The sequence below is a fragment of the Bos grunniens genome, chromosome 22 (assembly GCF_055505025.1).
Source record: "Bos grunniens cultivar Pamir isolate PY7600 chromosome 22, Bosgru_T2T1.0, whole genome shotgun sequence".
Taxonomy (NCBI): Eukaryota; Metazoa; Chordata; class Mammalia; order Artiodactyla; family Bovidae; genus Bos; species Bos grunniens.
Window position 1 is genome coordinate 37,157,270 of NC_141186.1, and position 18,707 is coordinate 37,175,976.

Sequence of the window (18,707 nt, forward strand, 5' to 3'; positions counted from 1 at the left end):
TTTATTCATTAATGTGTGCATTTATTCATTCAACCATGAGCTATTTGAGCTATTTATTGAGTAACTTCTCTATGCCATGAGGATTAAACCATCTTTTTACAGTTAGGTATGTGACCTGAAGCACATTTAGAACATAAAGTAAGAGTAACATGAGTAACATGTCCCTTCCAAGAGGGTAGGTAGGACTAAATAAGTATGAAATAAAGAAAACTCCAGGGACAGATGGTAGACAATCACTGAATGGGAGATTTTTTTTTAATGATCATAAAAATAGAAATTAAGACACCATAGCTAGGTATGGTGACTCAAAATATTTGGTATTTAGACTCAAAATACCAAAACTCAAAGTTAATCATATCCCTGTGGTTAAGCTTAGAGCTTCTTGACCACCTGATCATAAAAAGCCAATAAGAGACTTGCCCCATGGTGCCCCTGCTAGTGAGTGGCAGGGCTAAGAGCCCTTTCTTTGTGTTTATCTCTACCTAATGCAGCATTTTGAAATTTTATTTCTTGCTACTTTCTCTTAGCTCAGTTTCTGTGTCTCTCTTTTCCCATCATTGGTTGTGTCTACCTATGTGCCCATTGGCCACTTGAGTGTCTATGCATTGGTTTGTGGTTTCCATCCTGTTTGTAGGTTCCTCAGGATTCAGGCTGGGGTGTGGGGTAGCTTCTCTTTCTTATGGCAGGCCCTTGTGACTGGTCTCCCTTGCCCACTGGATCCTCAGTAGAGGTCTCTGAGGTGACTGCCTGACCGCCCTAAACGCCAGGGGGGCCGAGTGGTAGACTCATGGGAGCTGTTTGGGAGAGTTTGTTGCTTTTTAAAAGCCCCCACCTGCTGATCCTTTGCATTGCATTTCCAGATGACGCCCCAAGTTCTGTTTTGCAGACACCTGCTATTTGCCTCTGGATTTTATGCAAGACGATTTAGTTGTTTTTGTCAATGAAAGAGATGCATTTCCCAATAGGTGAATGAGAGGAAGGCAGGAGAAAAGACCAACAGACCAACAGAAGGTTGTTCTGTTTGCCTGGACCTAAAAAACAGTGACTCTCTGTAACTAAAATGCCTCTCTCACCCTTCCATCTCAGCAAGGCTCGCTCTTTTGCTCTCCCTTAAGGCAGTTAAGAGTTGTACACTCACTAACCCATCAGTGCCACTTCTAGTTGGACATTTGTGTAAACAGGTTTATATACTGAGTCTGGTGTTGTTTATTATAGCAAGTGACTGGAAACGACCTAAGTGTCTTTGGTTGAAGGATAGATCAATAACTGATGAAGTCTACATTTGATGGATTCTTATGCAGCCATTAAAAATGATGGCATAGATTTAGGTTAACAAACCCAGAAATAGATATATTAAGTGCACACACAAGTGATGAAGTAATATGAGGGTATGATCTCATTTTTAAAAATAATGACAGAGTATGTGGGAGAGCATGCATGTATAAAGAAAAAGATCTGAAGCAGTAGTCACAAAAATATTAAAAGGGACTATTTCTTGCTGGTAGGAACATAGGCAATCTTTACGTTTTTAGCTTATATTCTTATATTTTTGTCATGATTCTATAATAGGTTCATAATCAAAAAATGCAGTTGAAAATAAAAGGAGGAGTGGCATATAATTATTTTGTAATCCCAAGACACTTGTCACCAGGGACAAATAGCCAAGTCAAGACCCCACGTTTCTATCTTTGGGATGAGATAATCCCAGCTTCCCTGGTGGCTTAGAGGTTAAAGCATCCGCCTGGAATGTGGGAGACCCAGGTTCGATCCCAGGGTCGGGAAGATCCCCTGGAGAAGGAAAATGGCAACCCACTCCAGTACTCTTGCCTGGAGAATCCCATGGAGGGAGGAGCCTGGTAGGCTACAGTCCATGGGGTCGCAAAGAGTCGGACCCGACTGAGCGACTTCACTTTCACTTTCTTTCACTCTCAGTACCCAGACAGATAAAATTCCTGCCTTGTGGCTACTTCTTTGGAACATCAGGGCTGGTCAAAGCTGAGACTCCATTCCCACATAGCTAAACTGCCTTATGCCTGCTGTACTAACTGTGGGATTATAATGGGATTACCATGGCTTAGTCTTAGTTCAGTGCTGGGAGCTCTGCCTGTCACCCCATTAGAGTGTACTGTCACTTCTTGGTTGGGCTCCCAAGGATGCAATTGTAAAGCCTGGAAAATACAGGACGCCTATGAATTTGCTGTGCTACACACTTTCCATATTTTGTCATATGTCATTCATTCATAAATACTGTGGATAGTTATTATTAGCCTATTTTACAGTTGAGTAAATAACGTCTCAGTGAGGTTGAGCCTCTTGTCCAAAGTCACACAGCTGGTATAGGAAATTGGCTTGACACTTGAATTCAGATCTGATTCCAGTTTGCTCTGCTGTGAGCCGAACTTCACTGAAAACACAAATGGAAGCTGCCATCTAAAAAAAATCCCTTTTCACTCAAGTTTTCAGAGCATCCTCTCTGACTTCTGTATAATCTCATCTTTAAATAATACTAACAGTGGCTAATGTTTATTGAGTGCTTATTGCATGGCAGACACTGTTACAAGTGTTTTCCATGGATTAGATTTAATTTTTACCTCAATTTCCACTTTTGCAGATAGGAAAACGGAGACATAGAAAAAGTCCTTAAGGGTTACAGCGCTCCTAAACATACCATTTTCCACAGCCCTTTTGTCCTAGTCTGGCTAAAGTAGTTTTTTGGCCTGTCCCTTTGTTGATTGAATTGCATTTGTGTATGAATTATTTTTGCTGGAACTTTTTTTTTTTTGCTGGAACGATTTTTTTTTAAAATGCATTCCTAGAATCTAATTTGTTATGGAGGAAGATTGCCTGCTGCCTGGAATTCCCACTGAGGTTCTGATGACTCACAAAGCCTGTGTCTTCAGCTTGCTTCTGTTGGAGTATATACTTGTTACACATTAACCTCGTGTATCCCATTAATAATTTAGCATAGATTAGCTGATTAGATTAGCTGCCCTTAGAGTTGGGCCCAAATGGAGTGAGAGACAGAGGTAAGGAACAAACCTCAGAAGGGGTCTTCAAGTAAACAATTCTGGGACAGCTTGAGGGTTCCAGGCAGTGACAGAAGCTTTGGTTGACCTCCTACTTCTGGCTGGCCCTAAGCCTGTCTGGTGTTGTGTGTGTGTGTGTGTGTGTTTAGTATTTTTAAAGTTTTTATTGAATTTGTTGCAATATTGCTTCTGTTTTATGTTTTGGTTTTTTGGCTGAGAGGCATGTGGGATCCTAGCTTCAACAGGGATCGATCCTGCCACTGCTGTATTGGAAGGTAAAGTCTTAACCACCGGACCACCAGGGAAGTCCCCTCAGGTTGTTGGTTAATTAGTGATTTGTATGAGGCCAGCCTGCCACCACTTTCCCACAGCCTTTTTCTTTCCTTAGATCGTTTCCCCTCAGCCTTTTAGCCTAAGAACAGGCCACAGTGAAGGGACCATGTGCTGGTCAATGTGAAAGTGCACTGTGGGTTTTTTCATTTAGTCCTATAACAGCTTCTCGGGAGTAAGATGTGTCAGTTATTCCCGTTTTACAAATGAAAAAACTGAACTCAAGAGACGTGAATGAACTTGTGTAAATAGGGAACTTGTGTAAATAGGAAACAGCTGACCCTTAAACCCAAGGTCTATTGGCATCTTTAAAGATGGATTTTTTCAGTTGGGGTTTATTGTTTTGGCTTAATTTCTTTTCATTTACCTCTTGTTGTTCCTCATCCATCTTTATATGCCTTTCCCCCTTTATTAAAGTCTTTGATGGACCTTATTATGTCTACTAAATAGTCAATAGCAGCAATGACTTCTAAAATTCTCTGTGAACTACTAGAAAAGTACTGTTTTAAATAATTGAATTCTTGAGCTTGTTTTCTCAGCTTTATATTCTTTGAACATTTATATTAAAATATTGCTTTTATTTTGTTTTAACATTAATAGTGCAGCACGCCAGTAAAATTGGCAAAGGGTAGTAAAACAGAAACTTCTAATACAGGACCTGTTCTCATCTAATTTTTAAAAAATTTTCATCATGTTTTTTAAAAAGCATTTTATTATGAACATCTTCAAGAAAAGTACAGGCAGAAGTAAAACGAACCACCAGTATGTACCATCTACATTTAATGATGAGAAAGTGTTTTCCCCATATTTGCTTCTTATTTTTCCTTTTTGTTAAAGTAAACCTAAGTATGATGTCATTTTCTAAATACTCTATGTTTCTGAAAAATGAAGATACGTTTTCTAACATACCTGTGATAGTGTTTGTCATGGTGAACAGAATCAATAGTAATGACTGCGTATCATCTAAAGAGTATCTATGTTGGCATTTTCCTGATAGTCTCCCAAATGCCTTTTTACAGTCCATTTGTTTTAGATGATGCTCTAAACAAGGTCCACACACTGCAGTTGGTTGTTAGGTCTCTGAAGGAACTTGTCACTTTGTTGTCACTGCCATTATTGTGAACAGTCACTGTTTTCTTTCTAGTTTTAGTTTTGCTCCCTATGACCCTTTTTATCTTTTCCATTTCTTTCACTCTTTGACTCTTCTTTATTACCCTAAGATCAGGGTGCATCTGCAACAGTTTGAAAGAGCAGAGTCAGCCCCTAAACCTAGAACACAGCAAGAAGAAAGCCACCAGGGATGAGCCACTTATCAGAGTAATTTCCTTGAGCACAAAAGGTGGTGTGTTAGGTTGTTTTTCTGACCCTTTGTCTGGAGCCTCCTGAAAACCTCCTCCCCCCCTTTTTTTAAAGTGACCAATAGAAAGATCCTTAGGTTACAGTATTTTTTGAGACTACCTTATCTACCATTCAAGAGTTTCACTCGCTTGTGTTCTGAAACCCAGAAGAGCCAGTTTGCGGTTGGGAAAGTGAAATGACAGGTTAGGTTTGGATGTGAAGTAAGGTCTCTGTGATGTATGACACACTTTCCTGTCCCCTCCCACAAGCCCTTTTGACAAACTTCTGGATTCAGAGATAGCCCGAGGGTGGACCATTTCACCTTTGGTCCCAAATCAGGACCTTTCCCTGTCACCTGTCATCAGATCTCAGTTATTTTCCTTTCTGCAAAAGCGCATTCACTCTCAAGGAAAAGGGTCAGACAGATACTTGCTAGTTTGTTCATCTTCCCAGGAAACCCCTGAAACAGTTAAGATGCATGTCCTTTAAAGAAAGAATGGAAGAAATGACAGAAACCTGGGACAGAGGGCAGCCATCAGATGTACAGGCTGATAGTGGCAGGAGGTACTTAGGGTAAATTTGAGGGCTTTCAGACCTTCACCTGAGCAGGCTGTCTTTTCAGAGTAAGACATCAGAGAAACTCATGGTTCTCTTCTTACAAGGGTTTACTTCTTCTAAACCCATTCATTTAATAAAGTGCTATTTACTCATACAGTTGAGGTTTAAATTTTTCATTTCTTGCATCTTTATTGAGATATAATTGGAGGTTTAAATTCTTGAACTTTGTATCTGCCAAAGTTAGGTTCTTTGTAATGATTAGATTATTATAGAATCCTTGTCATAGTTATTTTTGGGTAGCTAGAGTCTGCTTGTGTCTGGACCAGACTCTGCCTGGAAATGCTGTACAATCCCAAATCATTAGTAAGTACAAAGCATTCTGCATGTCACAGAAAGGAGCAGGAGGAAATTCAAAATACAGTGGTTGTGTACTTGTGAGCAGTGGACTTTGAGAAGGAGTAAAAATAAATGAGTGGCAAATATTGGTAGAATTCTTCCTTTTTTATCAATTCCACATCTCTCACATAACATTAGAGTTAGGGTAGGGTGTTAAGAATGTACTTGGCCTGTGATGTGTGAGAAAAGTTTAAATTAATGGGATAGACCTCAGAATTTTCCTGCTAAGATTTTAATTTTTTACAAATTTTTTTTTTTGCATCTTATCACTTTATTTATTTTTTTTTAATTTTATTTTATTTTTAAACTTTACAATATTGTATTAGTTTTGCCAAATATCGAAATGAATCTGCCACAGATATTTTTATTTTCTATTATATTGGAAACTATATTATATATATACTACATATGTATATATAATATATTCTAGTATTTTCATTTTTTTCCTATTAAGATATTATTTATACTCAGAAAACAGTCATCTTTTTCAATGTACAATTTTTCAAGTTTTGGCATACAGTCAGTCAGGTAACCATTATCACAATCAAGATAGAGAATGATTCCTGCTGTGCTTTACAGCAGCCTCCTACTTTCTGTCTCTCTAGTTTGGCCTTCTCCAGAATGTCGTATCACTGGAATCATTAAGCATGGTCATTGGAGGTTTATACACACTGTTGCCTGCATCAGTAACTCATTCCTTTGTATTGCTGAATAGTGTTCCACTGTATGGGTAGACCTTGATTTGTTTGTTACCCAGTTGAGGGATAAAGTTTGGCAATTAAAAATGAAACCTCTATAAACACTTTCATGCAGATTTCAGGGTGAACATACGTTTTCAGTTGGATAAATACCTAGAAGTGAGATATCTGAGTTATATGGTAAGCATATGTTTAACTTTATAAGAAACTGCCCATCTGCTTTTCAAGGTGACTGTACAATTTTGTAGTCCCAATGGCAGGGTATAAAAGTTCTGCTGCATCTTCACCAGGACTTGGTTTGGGCAATATTTTATTTGGCTGATTCTGTTTTTTAATTTTAGCCATTCTAGTAGGTGTGTAGTGGTATCCCATTGCAGTTTTAATTTGCATTTCCCTAATGACTAATGATGTACTTATTTGCCGTCTGTGTATTTTCTATGGTGAAGTGTCTGTTCAAATTCATTCCTTAAAAAAAAAAAACAAAAAAAAACAAAAAAACTGGAACATCTATTTTTGTGTTAGTGAAGAGTACTTTATATATTCTGATATAAGCCCTTTATCAGAAATGTAGTTTGTAAATACTTTCTCCCAGACTACAGCTTGTTGTTTCATTTTCATTTGCAGACACTTATTTCAAATATGTCTTCCTTATTTTATTGCAAACATTTCATGTTCTGTGGATTTCATGCTATCACGGGATGACGCTGCAGGAAAGCATAGTAGACAGAGCAGTATAGGGTTTGTCTAAGACACAGGTGCAGAGAAATGGACTCAGAAAGACTTCTGTAAGTCTAGTTATTCAAAGCCATAGTCTGTGCCAATGGAAAGGGACATTGTTGTGTTTCTTTCTAGCTGATATCTAGAAACATAACTTTCAATTTCAAGCCGTGTAGTTAATGATAGGAATAGGTTCCTCTTGCCTAATGGATGCAAACATTTACAAAAGAAACCCTGAATCCCTAAGAATGCAGTTGTGTTCTACTTCACATTATGTGCACACAAGAGAGAAAACCAGAGGACAGTGATACGGAGGCATGCATAGCAGAAGTCAGCAGTGTGAGATTCAGCTGTGTGTGACCACACATTTTGGGGGAAACAGGAATGGGAGACATGACTCCATTTTCCCGCAAAGTTCCTTTGTGGGCAGTATAATGGTTTTTGAAAGGTAACTTGATTATGAGCTAGTTTTTTTTTTTTCTTTTTCTTTTAAGCATATTTCCTAATCCTGACATTTTATGCTATTCCAGTGAAACAAGTCAAATTAGAGAATAGAAATGGTTTTTAGAAACTGTCACCTATGTTAGCAGTTCCAAAATAAGCACTTTGTAGTGAGAAATGGAGATACATATATGGTCCCTTCCTTGATATTTTTTAACATCACGCATAGCACATTTCTTTTTTCTTGGTCTCTCTCCATTGCAGTTATTCTGTCTCCTTCTATGTGCCTACCCATTTTTTTCATATCCTCTCTGAGTGGCCAAGAGAGGAGACTGTTGGGTTTTGCAATTTTTGAATCTTAAGACTTCATTTTCCGCATTTTTCACTTTTATCTTATTAAATATGAGAACTCATCAGTTTTCAATATGGGAATGAACTTTAGTTAACTTCTCTTCTCTGTCTTTGTGGATAAGAGGATTGAGGCTCCGAATTTTTAAGGGATTCATAATCTTGGAGCTAAAGTGAATGGAAAAATGAGCCCTGAACAAACATAGGCCTCTTCCTTCCTATATTCTTTACAGGCTGTAAATCAGGGAAAATATAAAAATAAAATATAAATCAATGCATGGTGCCTGGAAAGAGGATGTTCAGAGGTGCAACTCAAATGGGATTTTGGTAGTGCCACTGGGTTTATTGTAAGTGTAATAACTATGAATAAACTAGTGAGAGCATTTAAAAAGGTATATCAAGGCTATAGAGAAAGACGTTAGGCTTTTAATTCACTTAAGGGATTAAGTTATCACAGCAAGCACCGAATATATAGCAACTGAATATATGAGCTGGGCCAGGGTGCTGCGGGCTGTCCAGAATATGGACATCATGATGCAGGGTTTCTACTGCAGGCCTAGTGGGTAAACTTGTCCTCAGTTGCCTGGAAACTGGGAGACTGGTGTATCAAAGGAATGTGGGAGATATGCTCTCTAGGAGTTGTTTAGAAGCCTTTTTAAAGGACTCCAGCCCAAGTGCCTTTTAGTCTGTGATATGGGAGCCATACCTAGACCCACTGTGGGCATCACAGGGCCACCAGGAGCTGCACAGAAATGTTAGCAGAAGCCCCTTTATTCTAGCAGCCCTAAAAGGCTGCTCAACCTTAGTAATGAGTTGCTGTGGCCAATACCTCTATAGCGCTTACTCTGCACCAGGCTCTGTTTCAGCACTTTCCCTGTATATTGAGTGATTCAACCCTTCCTACCACCCTGGTAAGTAAGAATCATCATTATCTCCGTTTCGCAGATGAGGAAACTGAGGCCCAGAGGGCTTCAGTGACCTGCCCAAGGTCCCAAATTGAATGCACAGAAACCAGGATTTCAATATAGGTCTCTCTGACTCCCAAACTCTTAGCAGCACATCACGGTGCCTCCTGTGTTCACACTGAAAACACTTAGAGCCTAGAATGCACCAGCCTGGACCATAGCCAATAGCTCCATGTGGCTCCGGAGCCCTTGAAATGGCGTTGGTGCTGCCTGTTGAAAGGATAATATTGGGTTGGCCAAAAGATTTGTTTGGGTTTTTCTGTAAGATGATGTGGAAAACCCAAATGAACTTTTTGGCCAACCCAATATTTTTGGATGTATTAGGTTAAATAGAATATATCATTAAAATTAATTTCATCTGTTTCTTTTGACTCTTTAACATGTGGTTGCTGGAAATTGTTATCTTCCATGTGGGGCTCACATTTTATTTCTCCTGGAGACCGCTGGCCTGGAAGATCCCACGTCATGTCACAAAAAGGCCTGTGAAACAACCATTGGAAGCAGGCTGCAGACAGTGCATGGAGACTGTAGACAGCTGGGACCCCGCTGGGCAGAAGGGCCCATCTCCCCTTATTGCTCAGAGATGGAATGAGTCAAAACCAACATTTCCCTAGGAGTCTATTTCAGGATATTAATAGCAAAACCAAACAAACTCTAAGACCTATAAAATACAGGCCCGGGTATGTTCAGCATTGTGCTATTTCAAGTAGATGTGTTTTAAATATTTTCTGAAGTTATTTCAAGGGTGCCTCAGTTTGATCATTTATGAAATGGAGCTAATAAGGCTTGTCACATGTGGTGCTGTGAGGAAGGATCAGGTTAGTCCATGTAAAGTGCTTTCAATAGTGCTTGGCAAGGTGGAAGGCTTAAATGTGAGCCAGGATTATTGTAACAGTGTAGTCAGTGTTGTTGTAGTTACTGCATGTAGTTGAAGGAGCTGGGGGATGCTGAATATGGGAGGATGCAGCAGGGCCTTTGGGGCAAGAGTCTCAGCTTCTGCACCTGAGTCAGCAAATTTACCTCCCCAGTGTAGGGGAGGCACACAGCCCTTGGAAGGTGGTGTGATGACCTTCAGATATGCCTCCCACCACCCACCACCAACCACTTATCAAAGCCCCTTGAACTGCAAGAAGCTTCTAATTGTCTTCTCCGAATGGCATTTCCTTCTCTCCCCAAGAGGAAAGTCCGTCAGTATACTCCTCTTCATCTCTGTTTTCAAGGACTTTTAATCCCCTCATAAATTGGCCCATATCCCATAATTTTCCTGATTCCATGGATAAACAAAACGTAGACTGGTTTCTTTTCTTCAAGACTTCTCAGAGCTCTTAAAATGCTATTGTGTATGGAGAAAGTCCCAGATGTAAATGCTGTATAAAGTATTTTGCAAACTCACTTGGCTTGTTTTGGGAAATATCTTCTGGGACTAACGTTCTGTAAACTGCTACTGGGGAAACATTGTCCATAAAGGTTCTGGCCAGCCAAAAGGGAAATCTCTCCCGCCATGGCCCTTTGCACCCTTGTCCCCCTAGCCCTGTGTGTGGAGCACTGTTAGATGTTGGACTGGGCATGCCATTCCCCCCCTGCCCCCCCCACCCCAAAACTAACAGTTTGTCCAGAGAAATGGGACACATTTGGGTACGTGACTGTCTAGAGTATCTAGGAATTCACTGTGTTTTTTAGGCTATCAAACTGAGTACCCTTAAAAAAATTAAGTCTTGATGATTTTCATTCATATGCTTTAGAAATTTATATACACAGAACAATTCTTTCCCTTAGTTCCTTCCCCATCCAGTTTCTGGAAACACATTGTTCTTTATATTAGAACATTCATTGGTTTTATGGCTATTTTTGTTTTATGTTTTATCTCTTTCTTCCCTGCATTGTGCTTGTTTACCCATCTTCCTCTGATCCCAGTAGACTGTGGTTCCTGTCTCATCGAGTCTCTCTCTGGCGGTTTCACTGAACAACTCTTTGAGGGTAGATCTTAAACATGACTAGAACAGAGGGCGGGAGCTGCCCTCAGCTTCCACTTTTTGTTTGTTGTATGCTATCAGTCTTTGGAGCCAGTTGAGAGGCGGAAGTGTTTGTGGCATTTGTTTCCAGCTCATTACATCTCGGACTGGGTCTTCCCACGTCAGTCTGCATGCGCCTCTTACCTACATTGCAAGTTCCAAGGGAACAGGGGGCTGGTCTTTATGACTTTCCTTCCTTCTTCCTGTCCCTCCCTCCTTTCCTTTAGAAGACTCTTCCAAAAATAGAATTGTTTTGTTTGAGAAACTCTGATGTCAACATTCAAATTTATAAAGAGGGGCTCTTTTGCATACTACTAGTAAAGCAATAACAACTAATAATTCCTATCACAGTAAATATTAAATGGAGCTTTCCTGTGAGCCACATTCTGTGCAGCAGGCATTTTTCATATTTTCTGTTTTAACCATCACAGTTACCTGTTAAAGTGTGTACTGTCTGTATCCTCTTTTTACGGATGAGAAAACTGAACCTTTAAGATAGGAAATTGCCCAAGAAGGGGCAGCTAGAGCCATGCTAAGGCAGGACCATGAACCAGGGCTGGTCTGGCTCCAGAATCCAGGTGTGGAGCCTCTGCGGACTCCTGTCCACTTCCTTCTGGCTGTCACGTCCTGGAGAGGCAGAAAGGAGACCTGGTAAAATCCCAGCACTCCAGTCTTCCCTTTGGTCCTGTGCTGTGATTCCCCTGCCCACATAGACCATGAGGTCAAAAGGTGGCTCAGTGCCTCAAGGTAATTTCAGTTAAATTTTGATCAACCTTATAAACATAGAGAACAATGATTAACTTCCCAGCTGTTAATGTTAACATTCGAATCTCCTTAGCTCAGCCCCAATGGGTGGGAAGCACTCAGTGAGTAACTAACACAGAATAACCAAGCCTGAATGTTATTTTCTAAAATAATTCCAGTTGTTTAGTAATGCCATATGCATTTTATGGCATGGCAATGTGAAATGAAGTTCATTTAAAACATTTTTGCCAGTAAATAAGCAAAAAAATTTTTTTTTTGGCTGTCATGTTTTTTAATATTGATACTACCTTAAGTTTTTATGATACTTTGTCTTTAAGGATCCTTCCCAAGTCTTACTTCTGTTTTGTTGTTGTTTATTTCAACTTACTTGGCCAGTGCTTTGCATAAAATAGATACAAAAAAAAAGATTTTAAAATTCAGTTTGTAATTTGGAAGTAATTTTTTATACACTTTATTAAGTCTCAAAATACCCTTAAGGGTGTAAACAGCTATTCATATACCCATTGAAGAGGTCAGAAAACTAAGGCCAAGAGAAGTAATTCAGAAAAGATTATTTAAGGGTACAAACAGCTTGTCTTTAGAATTATTTTTAAGCCAGAAAATTGTTTTTAAAAAGAACAGTCATTCTCCCTAGAGAGAAATCCAGTCATAGTCACAGAAAGAAATTGTGCATGCTTATTTAAGGCAACATTATTCAGTTGAATTGTAGAACCCAAATGCCCACTAATGAATGAATGAATGAACAAAAGGTGATACATCTGTATAGTAGAATACTAGATGGCACCAAAAAGTAATAGAGTGCTGATACAAGTTACCACATGGATGAGCCTTGAAAACATTATGCTAAGTGAAAGAGGCCAGACCCCAAAAGCATGACTGCATTTGTATTAAATGCGAATCCATAGATAACAAAGTATAGGTCAATGATTGCCAAAGACTGAGGGGAAGAGGAAGAATGAGGAGTGATAACTTGATGGGTACAGGGTCTCTTCTTTTGGCAATACATGTATTCTAAAATTAGATAATAGAAATGATTACACAGCTCTATAAATGTACCAAAAACCACTGAACTGTATACTTTAAAAATACGAATTTTATAGTATAAAATTATATCTTATTAAAAAGTGATAAGTGTAAAGCTTTATGTGGGTAAAATGAAGAGCAAAAATACACTGATCATTTATACCGTGCTTTCTACCAGGGTGAAATTTCATTATGTAGCTCATTCTGATAAAACTATTAGCAAAGTGACATTGCAAATTTGAAATACTAAGCTTCATTCCATTATGCTATCAGGTCACTAAAGAGAGATGTGGATGGCTTTCGTTTTATTCTGATAATGTGTGTCCCTTGGTGAAAATCGTTCTCTGATATTAACAGTTTCTATTCAGAGGCAAGAGAGCTGAGCAGATACACCAGTTAAAGTGTCTGGTTTTTCCATTCTCAGTAAAAATGTTCTTGGATTTGTAGTCATAGTGAATGTTTGAATCTTTAAAGCTCTTAGTCTTTGTAAAGCCAAATTCAAAACTGCCTGCTAAAATGGTTAATGTGGTAGAAATTAGTTGGGCTAATTAGGTCAATAAATATTCTAACTCATTAAGACAAAAGGTCAGATGGGTAAAAGACTGGGGAAGTATGTAATAGAAGATGCTCTTTTTGATTCTGAAAACATAATTTTATTCCTGGATTTTTATACCATATATAGCATACTAAATTGTTTCTTTGATACAAAGATTAGTTGTGAATGAAATGTCTTCCAGGTGTATTAGGATTTGCATGAGTTATTCTCCATTATTTCTGTTCTTTGTTAGAAATCTCTTTTAATGATTAATGCCTTAATTTTTTCAACTTTGCTACTTAAGTGTACTTTTTTTGCAATTAGTGCCTGATTTATTCTCAGGTTTTCCCATGCCCAAGTACCCCCTGATGATTCTCTAGAGATGATTCTTCTATGTGATCGTAAGAGGGAATTCTATATAGTATTTCCTCAGTATTTTTCTTGCTGCAGTTATACTTCTCTCTAAATAAATCTTTTAAGTCAAAATATTTATGGAAGACAGTAAGTAAAGATTATTTGCTTTTCACAAACTAAGTAACATATTTTCTTTTCTTCACAGCTTTATTGAGATATAATTCACATACCATACTATTCATCATTTAAAGTGTCCCGTGATTTTCAGTGTGTTCACAGTTGTGTGCCAACCACCATCACAGTCAATAATAGAACATTTTTATTACTTGAAAAAGAAACCCTGTACCCATTAGCTATCAACTCCCCTGCCAAGGTCCTCACCCTGCCTCCAGCACTTAGCAACTAATCTACTTTTGTCTTTATAGAGTTGCCTATTCTGGAAATTTCATATGACTAGAATCATATAATTTATTGGCTTTTGTGACAAGCTTACTTCACTTTACTGATATAATGTTTATCAAAATGTTTTATAATGGTAAAAGGGTACATTCATTAGAAATATTTAGCAGTTATAAACAAACATGCATCTCATATCAGAGCACCAAAATGTGTGAGGCAAAAACTGACAGAAATGAAGAGATAAATAAAAAATTCAACAGTAGTAGTTGGAAACTTCAATACTACTTTCAGTAGTAGGTAGACTAGCTAAGGAGAAGATTAACTAATAAATAGAAAACTTGAACAACACTGTAAACCAACTATATACCTAACAGATATCTGTAGAACAGTCTACTTCAGAGCACACATTATTCTGAAGTACACATAGAACATTCTCCAGACTAAACCATATGCAAAGCTATAAAACATATCAATAAATTTAAAATCATAGAAGTAATGCAAAGTATCTTCTCTGACTACAGTAAAATGAAACTGGAAATCAATAACAGAAAAAATGGGAAACTCAAATATATTTGGAAAGTAAATAGCACACTCCTGAATAATCAAAGAAGTTGGAAAGTACTTTGAGATAAATGAAAATAAAGGCACAGCATATCAAAATGTATGGGATGCAGCTAAAGCATGACTTGGAAGAACATTTATAGCTATGTTTTAAATGTCTCAAACAGTAAAGAATCCACTTGCAATACGGGAGACCTGGGTTCGATCCCTGGGTCGGGAAGATCCCCTGGAGAAGGGCATGGCAACTCACTCCTGTATCCTTGCCTGGAGAATCCCATGGACAGAGGAACCTAGTGGGCTACAGTCCATGGGGTCGAAAAGAGTCAGACACGACTAAATGACCCAACACATACACGGAAAGAAAGATCTCAAATAAAAAACGTAACCTTCCACTTTAAGATACTTGACAAAGAGGAGGAATCTGAAATACAGTACAAACTAACATCCAGTTTTCAATGTGGCCTCCATACACCTGTTATAAAAAGCTAGTGTTTGTGAAAATATGCACCAGATACTATTTTCCAGTATGGGTTCAGTTTAGAAACTGTCAACCAAATCATGAGCCCATTTCAGTTCCTAGCTCTTAAGTAGTCTTATGTGATAGAAAGAGCACTGTTTAGGGTGTTGATCAAATCCATGCCTGATTCCTGATACCACCATACCCTATATGTGACATTGGACAAGTTACTTAATCTCTCTGAGACTTACTTTCCTCATCTGTACAGTAGAGGTAATTTTCTCTGCGTGAGAATTATAAGATACAATGTAAAAGGGCCTAGTTCAATATCTGGCATGTAGTAGGTGCTTGATTCATATTTATTTATAATCACTGGTGCATTAAAATTGGAATGACAGCCTAAGTACCTATATGGCATGGATATACATATATGAATGGGGCTTCCCAAGTGGCTCAGTGGTAAAAGAATCTACCTGCTGATGTAGGAGACAGATGAGATGCAGGTTCAGTCCCTGGGTTGGGGGAAATCCCCTGGAGGAGGAAATGGCAGCTCACTCCAGTATTCCTGCCTGGAGAATTCCATGGATAGAGGAGTCTGGCGGGCTACAGTCCATGAGATCACAAAGAACTGGACACGTCTAAGCAACTGAGTGCACACGCATACATATATGAATACTCTTGAAAGAGAGACTGGAAGAAAAATAGTCTAATGTTGAATCCTACTGTGTACCAGGCTTAGGGCTGGTCACATTATCTAAAGCTGCACTACACATAACTTGTTTGACAGTTTGGACTGATATCGCTGTTTTAACAACCACTAAAACACTCTACTTAGGCAAAATACACATGCTGGCCTAATTGATTGTTTTAGAAATAGCTTATAATGGTTAAATATTTGAGCCCCTCAAATATGAAAGGACTAAAACTTTAACTTGTTGTTATTACTGGTGTAATAAATTCCATTAATTGTGTTTTAGGAAAGCATTATTTCTTAGTTGTGCAATTCTGTTGCCTATTTGGACTACAGATTAGTGGCATTAAAGCTTTGAAACACATTTATGATTTGATTGGCAAGATAACTGATTAAGTTCTGTTTTTACTCAAAGCATATTTTGGCAGGCACTTTTATGCTTATTTTGTTTATTGTGTGGTTGATGACTGAGTATTTTCACCTACAGCAACACAAGCCTCAAACCAGGTTCAAAACTAGTACTTGTCAAAACTGTAACATGAATATGAATCACTTAGAGATCTTGTTAAAATGTGGATTTTTATTTATCAGGTCTAGAGCGGGGCCTGAGAGTTTATATTTCTAACAAGCTTCCAGGGGTGGCAGATGTTGTTGGTCCACACTTTCAACTGCAAGATTGTGTAGAATCCAAGAGGTACCTAGGCTAGAATCAGAAATGAGGAGAGCCCATCTGGTATTATATATCACAGTCCCAAATACCTATTCATACTCTCTGAGTGTAATCTACTTCCTTAACTGAGCCCTGAAATAATTAAAAATTTGTAGGCACTGAACAGCAGTGATTCTATTCTTACATTTCATGTATTACAGTGATTGAATATGGTAATAGAATAATACCCTGTCATGCATTTTCAGTAGTTCTTTGTACTATTACCTTGCGCACTGCTCAGGCCCCTTTACACTGTATCTCATTGAATATGAAAAGTGATGTACATGAAGTATCTCCATTTCCATTCTCTAGAGCTCTATAGCTGCCTTGTTGGCCCTTTCTCTATGAATAGCAAAGAACAATGAATACAAACCACTTAAACCCCAGTCAGACTTTTGTTACCAAATGAAGAGAATAAGCAATTGTTTCCCCTAAACTCAGGCCTGATTTTCTAATAATTTACCTGAGCATTTATGGAAGCTTCCTTGGAGAAGGAAATGGCAACCCACTCCAGTATTCTTGCCTGGAGAATCCCATGGACAAAGGAGCCTGGTGGGCTACAGTCTATGGGGTTGCAAAGAGTCAGACATGACTGAGCAACTAACACACACACACACAACATGGAAGCTTCCAAGAAGGCTGATTTCAAGTCTTTAGTCATTTAAATGAGAGCACAGATTGAGTTTTACCTGGAGAGTCCATAGCGGGTACAACTTGATTTTTGTATGTAAATTTGACTACAGAGGCATCATTTTAAGACCTGTCAAATTAAATTCTTAGTATGAAATATATGTGGCTCAAAATGTAATGCATGCCATCTGATTTGTTACAGAACATAGAAATAGTCACAGTAAGGACAAGAGGAAAACGAGGACAAGAAAATGGAGAGGGAGGAGTAGCCTGGCTGATGACATGGCCGTGTTAAATAGCAGCTTAACCACAAGCACGCTTCCTGCCAATGGTAGCAAAACAGACAGCACAAGGGAAAAGGGGACCCACAGAAGAACAAAACGTTTTTTATCCTATCCACGGTTTGTAGAAGTGATGGTGGTAGCAGACAACAGAATGGTTTTATACCATGGAGCGAACCTTCAACATTATATTTTAACTTTAATGTCAATTGTAAGTATCTTCAAAAGTAGGTGATTTATCATGTTTCTAAATGTGTCTTTGGGAATGGGTTTCCACCTAGTGCTTTGGAGGATCATTCAGGGCTGACATTTCAACAATTCAGGCAAGTGACTGAAGAGAACATAAGATTATTCATTGGCTGCTCTTGACAATGACAATAATGAGTATAAATAGTGTTTATTCTGCATTAGACAATGTACTTCTTACTTAAAAGGCATCATTTCTAGTCCTCCTGACAACTCTGCTAGGTAGATTGTCATTCCTGTTTTGTTGATAAGAAAACTGAACCTCACAGGAGTTGGGTTGCTTGTCCATGATCATGTAAAGCCAGAAATGTAGCTTAGAGACTGCATGTGATCTTCAGCCTGTCCACTTCTCCAAATCAGTGCCCTTTGACATGTGAACCGGCACAGCCAGGTATGGGTCCCCAGTAAGACATTTGGGCGCTGGTTGTGAATCAGAGTCAGTGGTGGAGCTTTGTAAAATGTCTCTATCCCCTACCCCCAGGATTTTTAATTAAGTAGTTTTGGGGTGAGGCTTAGGAATCTCTCACTTAAATTTTGAATTTTTCTGCTCCCATCTTGAATTGAAAAAGTAATAAATTTGCATGATAGAAAAACAGATGAAGCAGATCCAAAGACTAGGGGAAAAGCCTAAGTGCTTTACCCTGCCCAGTCTCTCAGAGGCCACCTATGTGGCAAGTTTATTTGCCCATGTTTCTAACCAGCACTGCCCAATAGAAATTGATGCAAGCATTCCTATTAATAGATTGACCCTAGTTTATTTGAATGGAAATCTACTTGTATTACATTCCCCAAATGCATATGAAAAGCCACCCTTTGGGAACATCCATTTAGAGTTTCTTCTTTCCTTTCTATGGTCTGTGGCTCTCCTTGTGCATCCCCTGTGAATTCACCTGTGCTGTGAATCACTGCTATGTTCCTCATCCCCCCACCCACCTGCCTCTTCCCCCCACTCTCCCTCACCCCCTTCCTCAAGTTCAGTCCCATGTGCCCCAGCCCTCTCCTACTCTGGTGGAGGGAAAGAAAAACCTAGCCATGCCCTTTGCAGACTCAACTCCATTTCTACCCCATAAATTCAGATCTGTCAAGCATTTTAATGACAAGCATGGACTTAAGGTCAAATTAATCTTGCTCGAGAATTCCGGCTCTGCTATTTACCACTCTCTGTTTAGTCTTGGACAAGTTGCTTAGCTTCTCTGAGCCTCATTTTTCTCATTTGCTGAGCAAAGA

General features: G+C 38.8%; 1 protein-coding gene across 5 annotated transcripts in view; it reads left to right on the forward strand.

Moving 5' to 3' along the window:
* ADAMTS9 (ADAM metallopeptidase with thrombospondin type 1 motif 9) overlaps window positions 1-18,707 on the forward strand; it is a 162,532-nt gene that overhangs the window by 9,824 nt on the left and 134,001 nt on the right. For all 5 annotated transcript variants that reach the window (XR_015151362.1, XM_086367020.1, XM_086367022.1 and 2 more), the window contains one exon: window positions 17,156-17,445. Coding sequence is in view for 3 of the 5 variants with exons in the window: in XM_086367020.1 (XP_086223146.1) it covers window positions 17,156-17,445 (290 nt within the window). In the remaining 2 variants the exon portion in view is untranslated. The remainder of the gene's footprint in view (window positions 1-17,155; window positions 17,446-18,707) is intronic.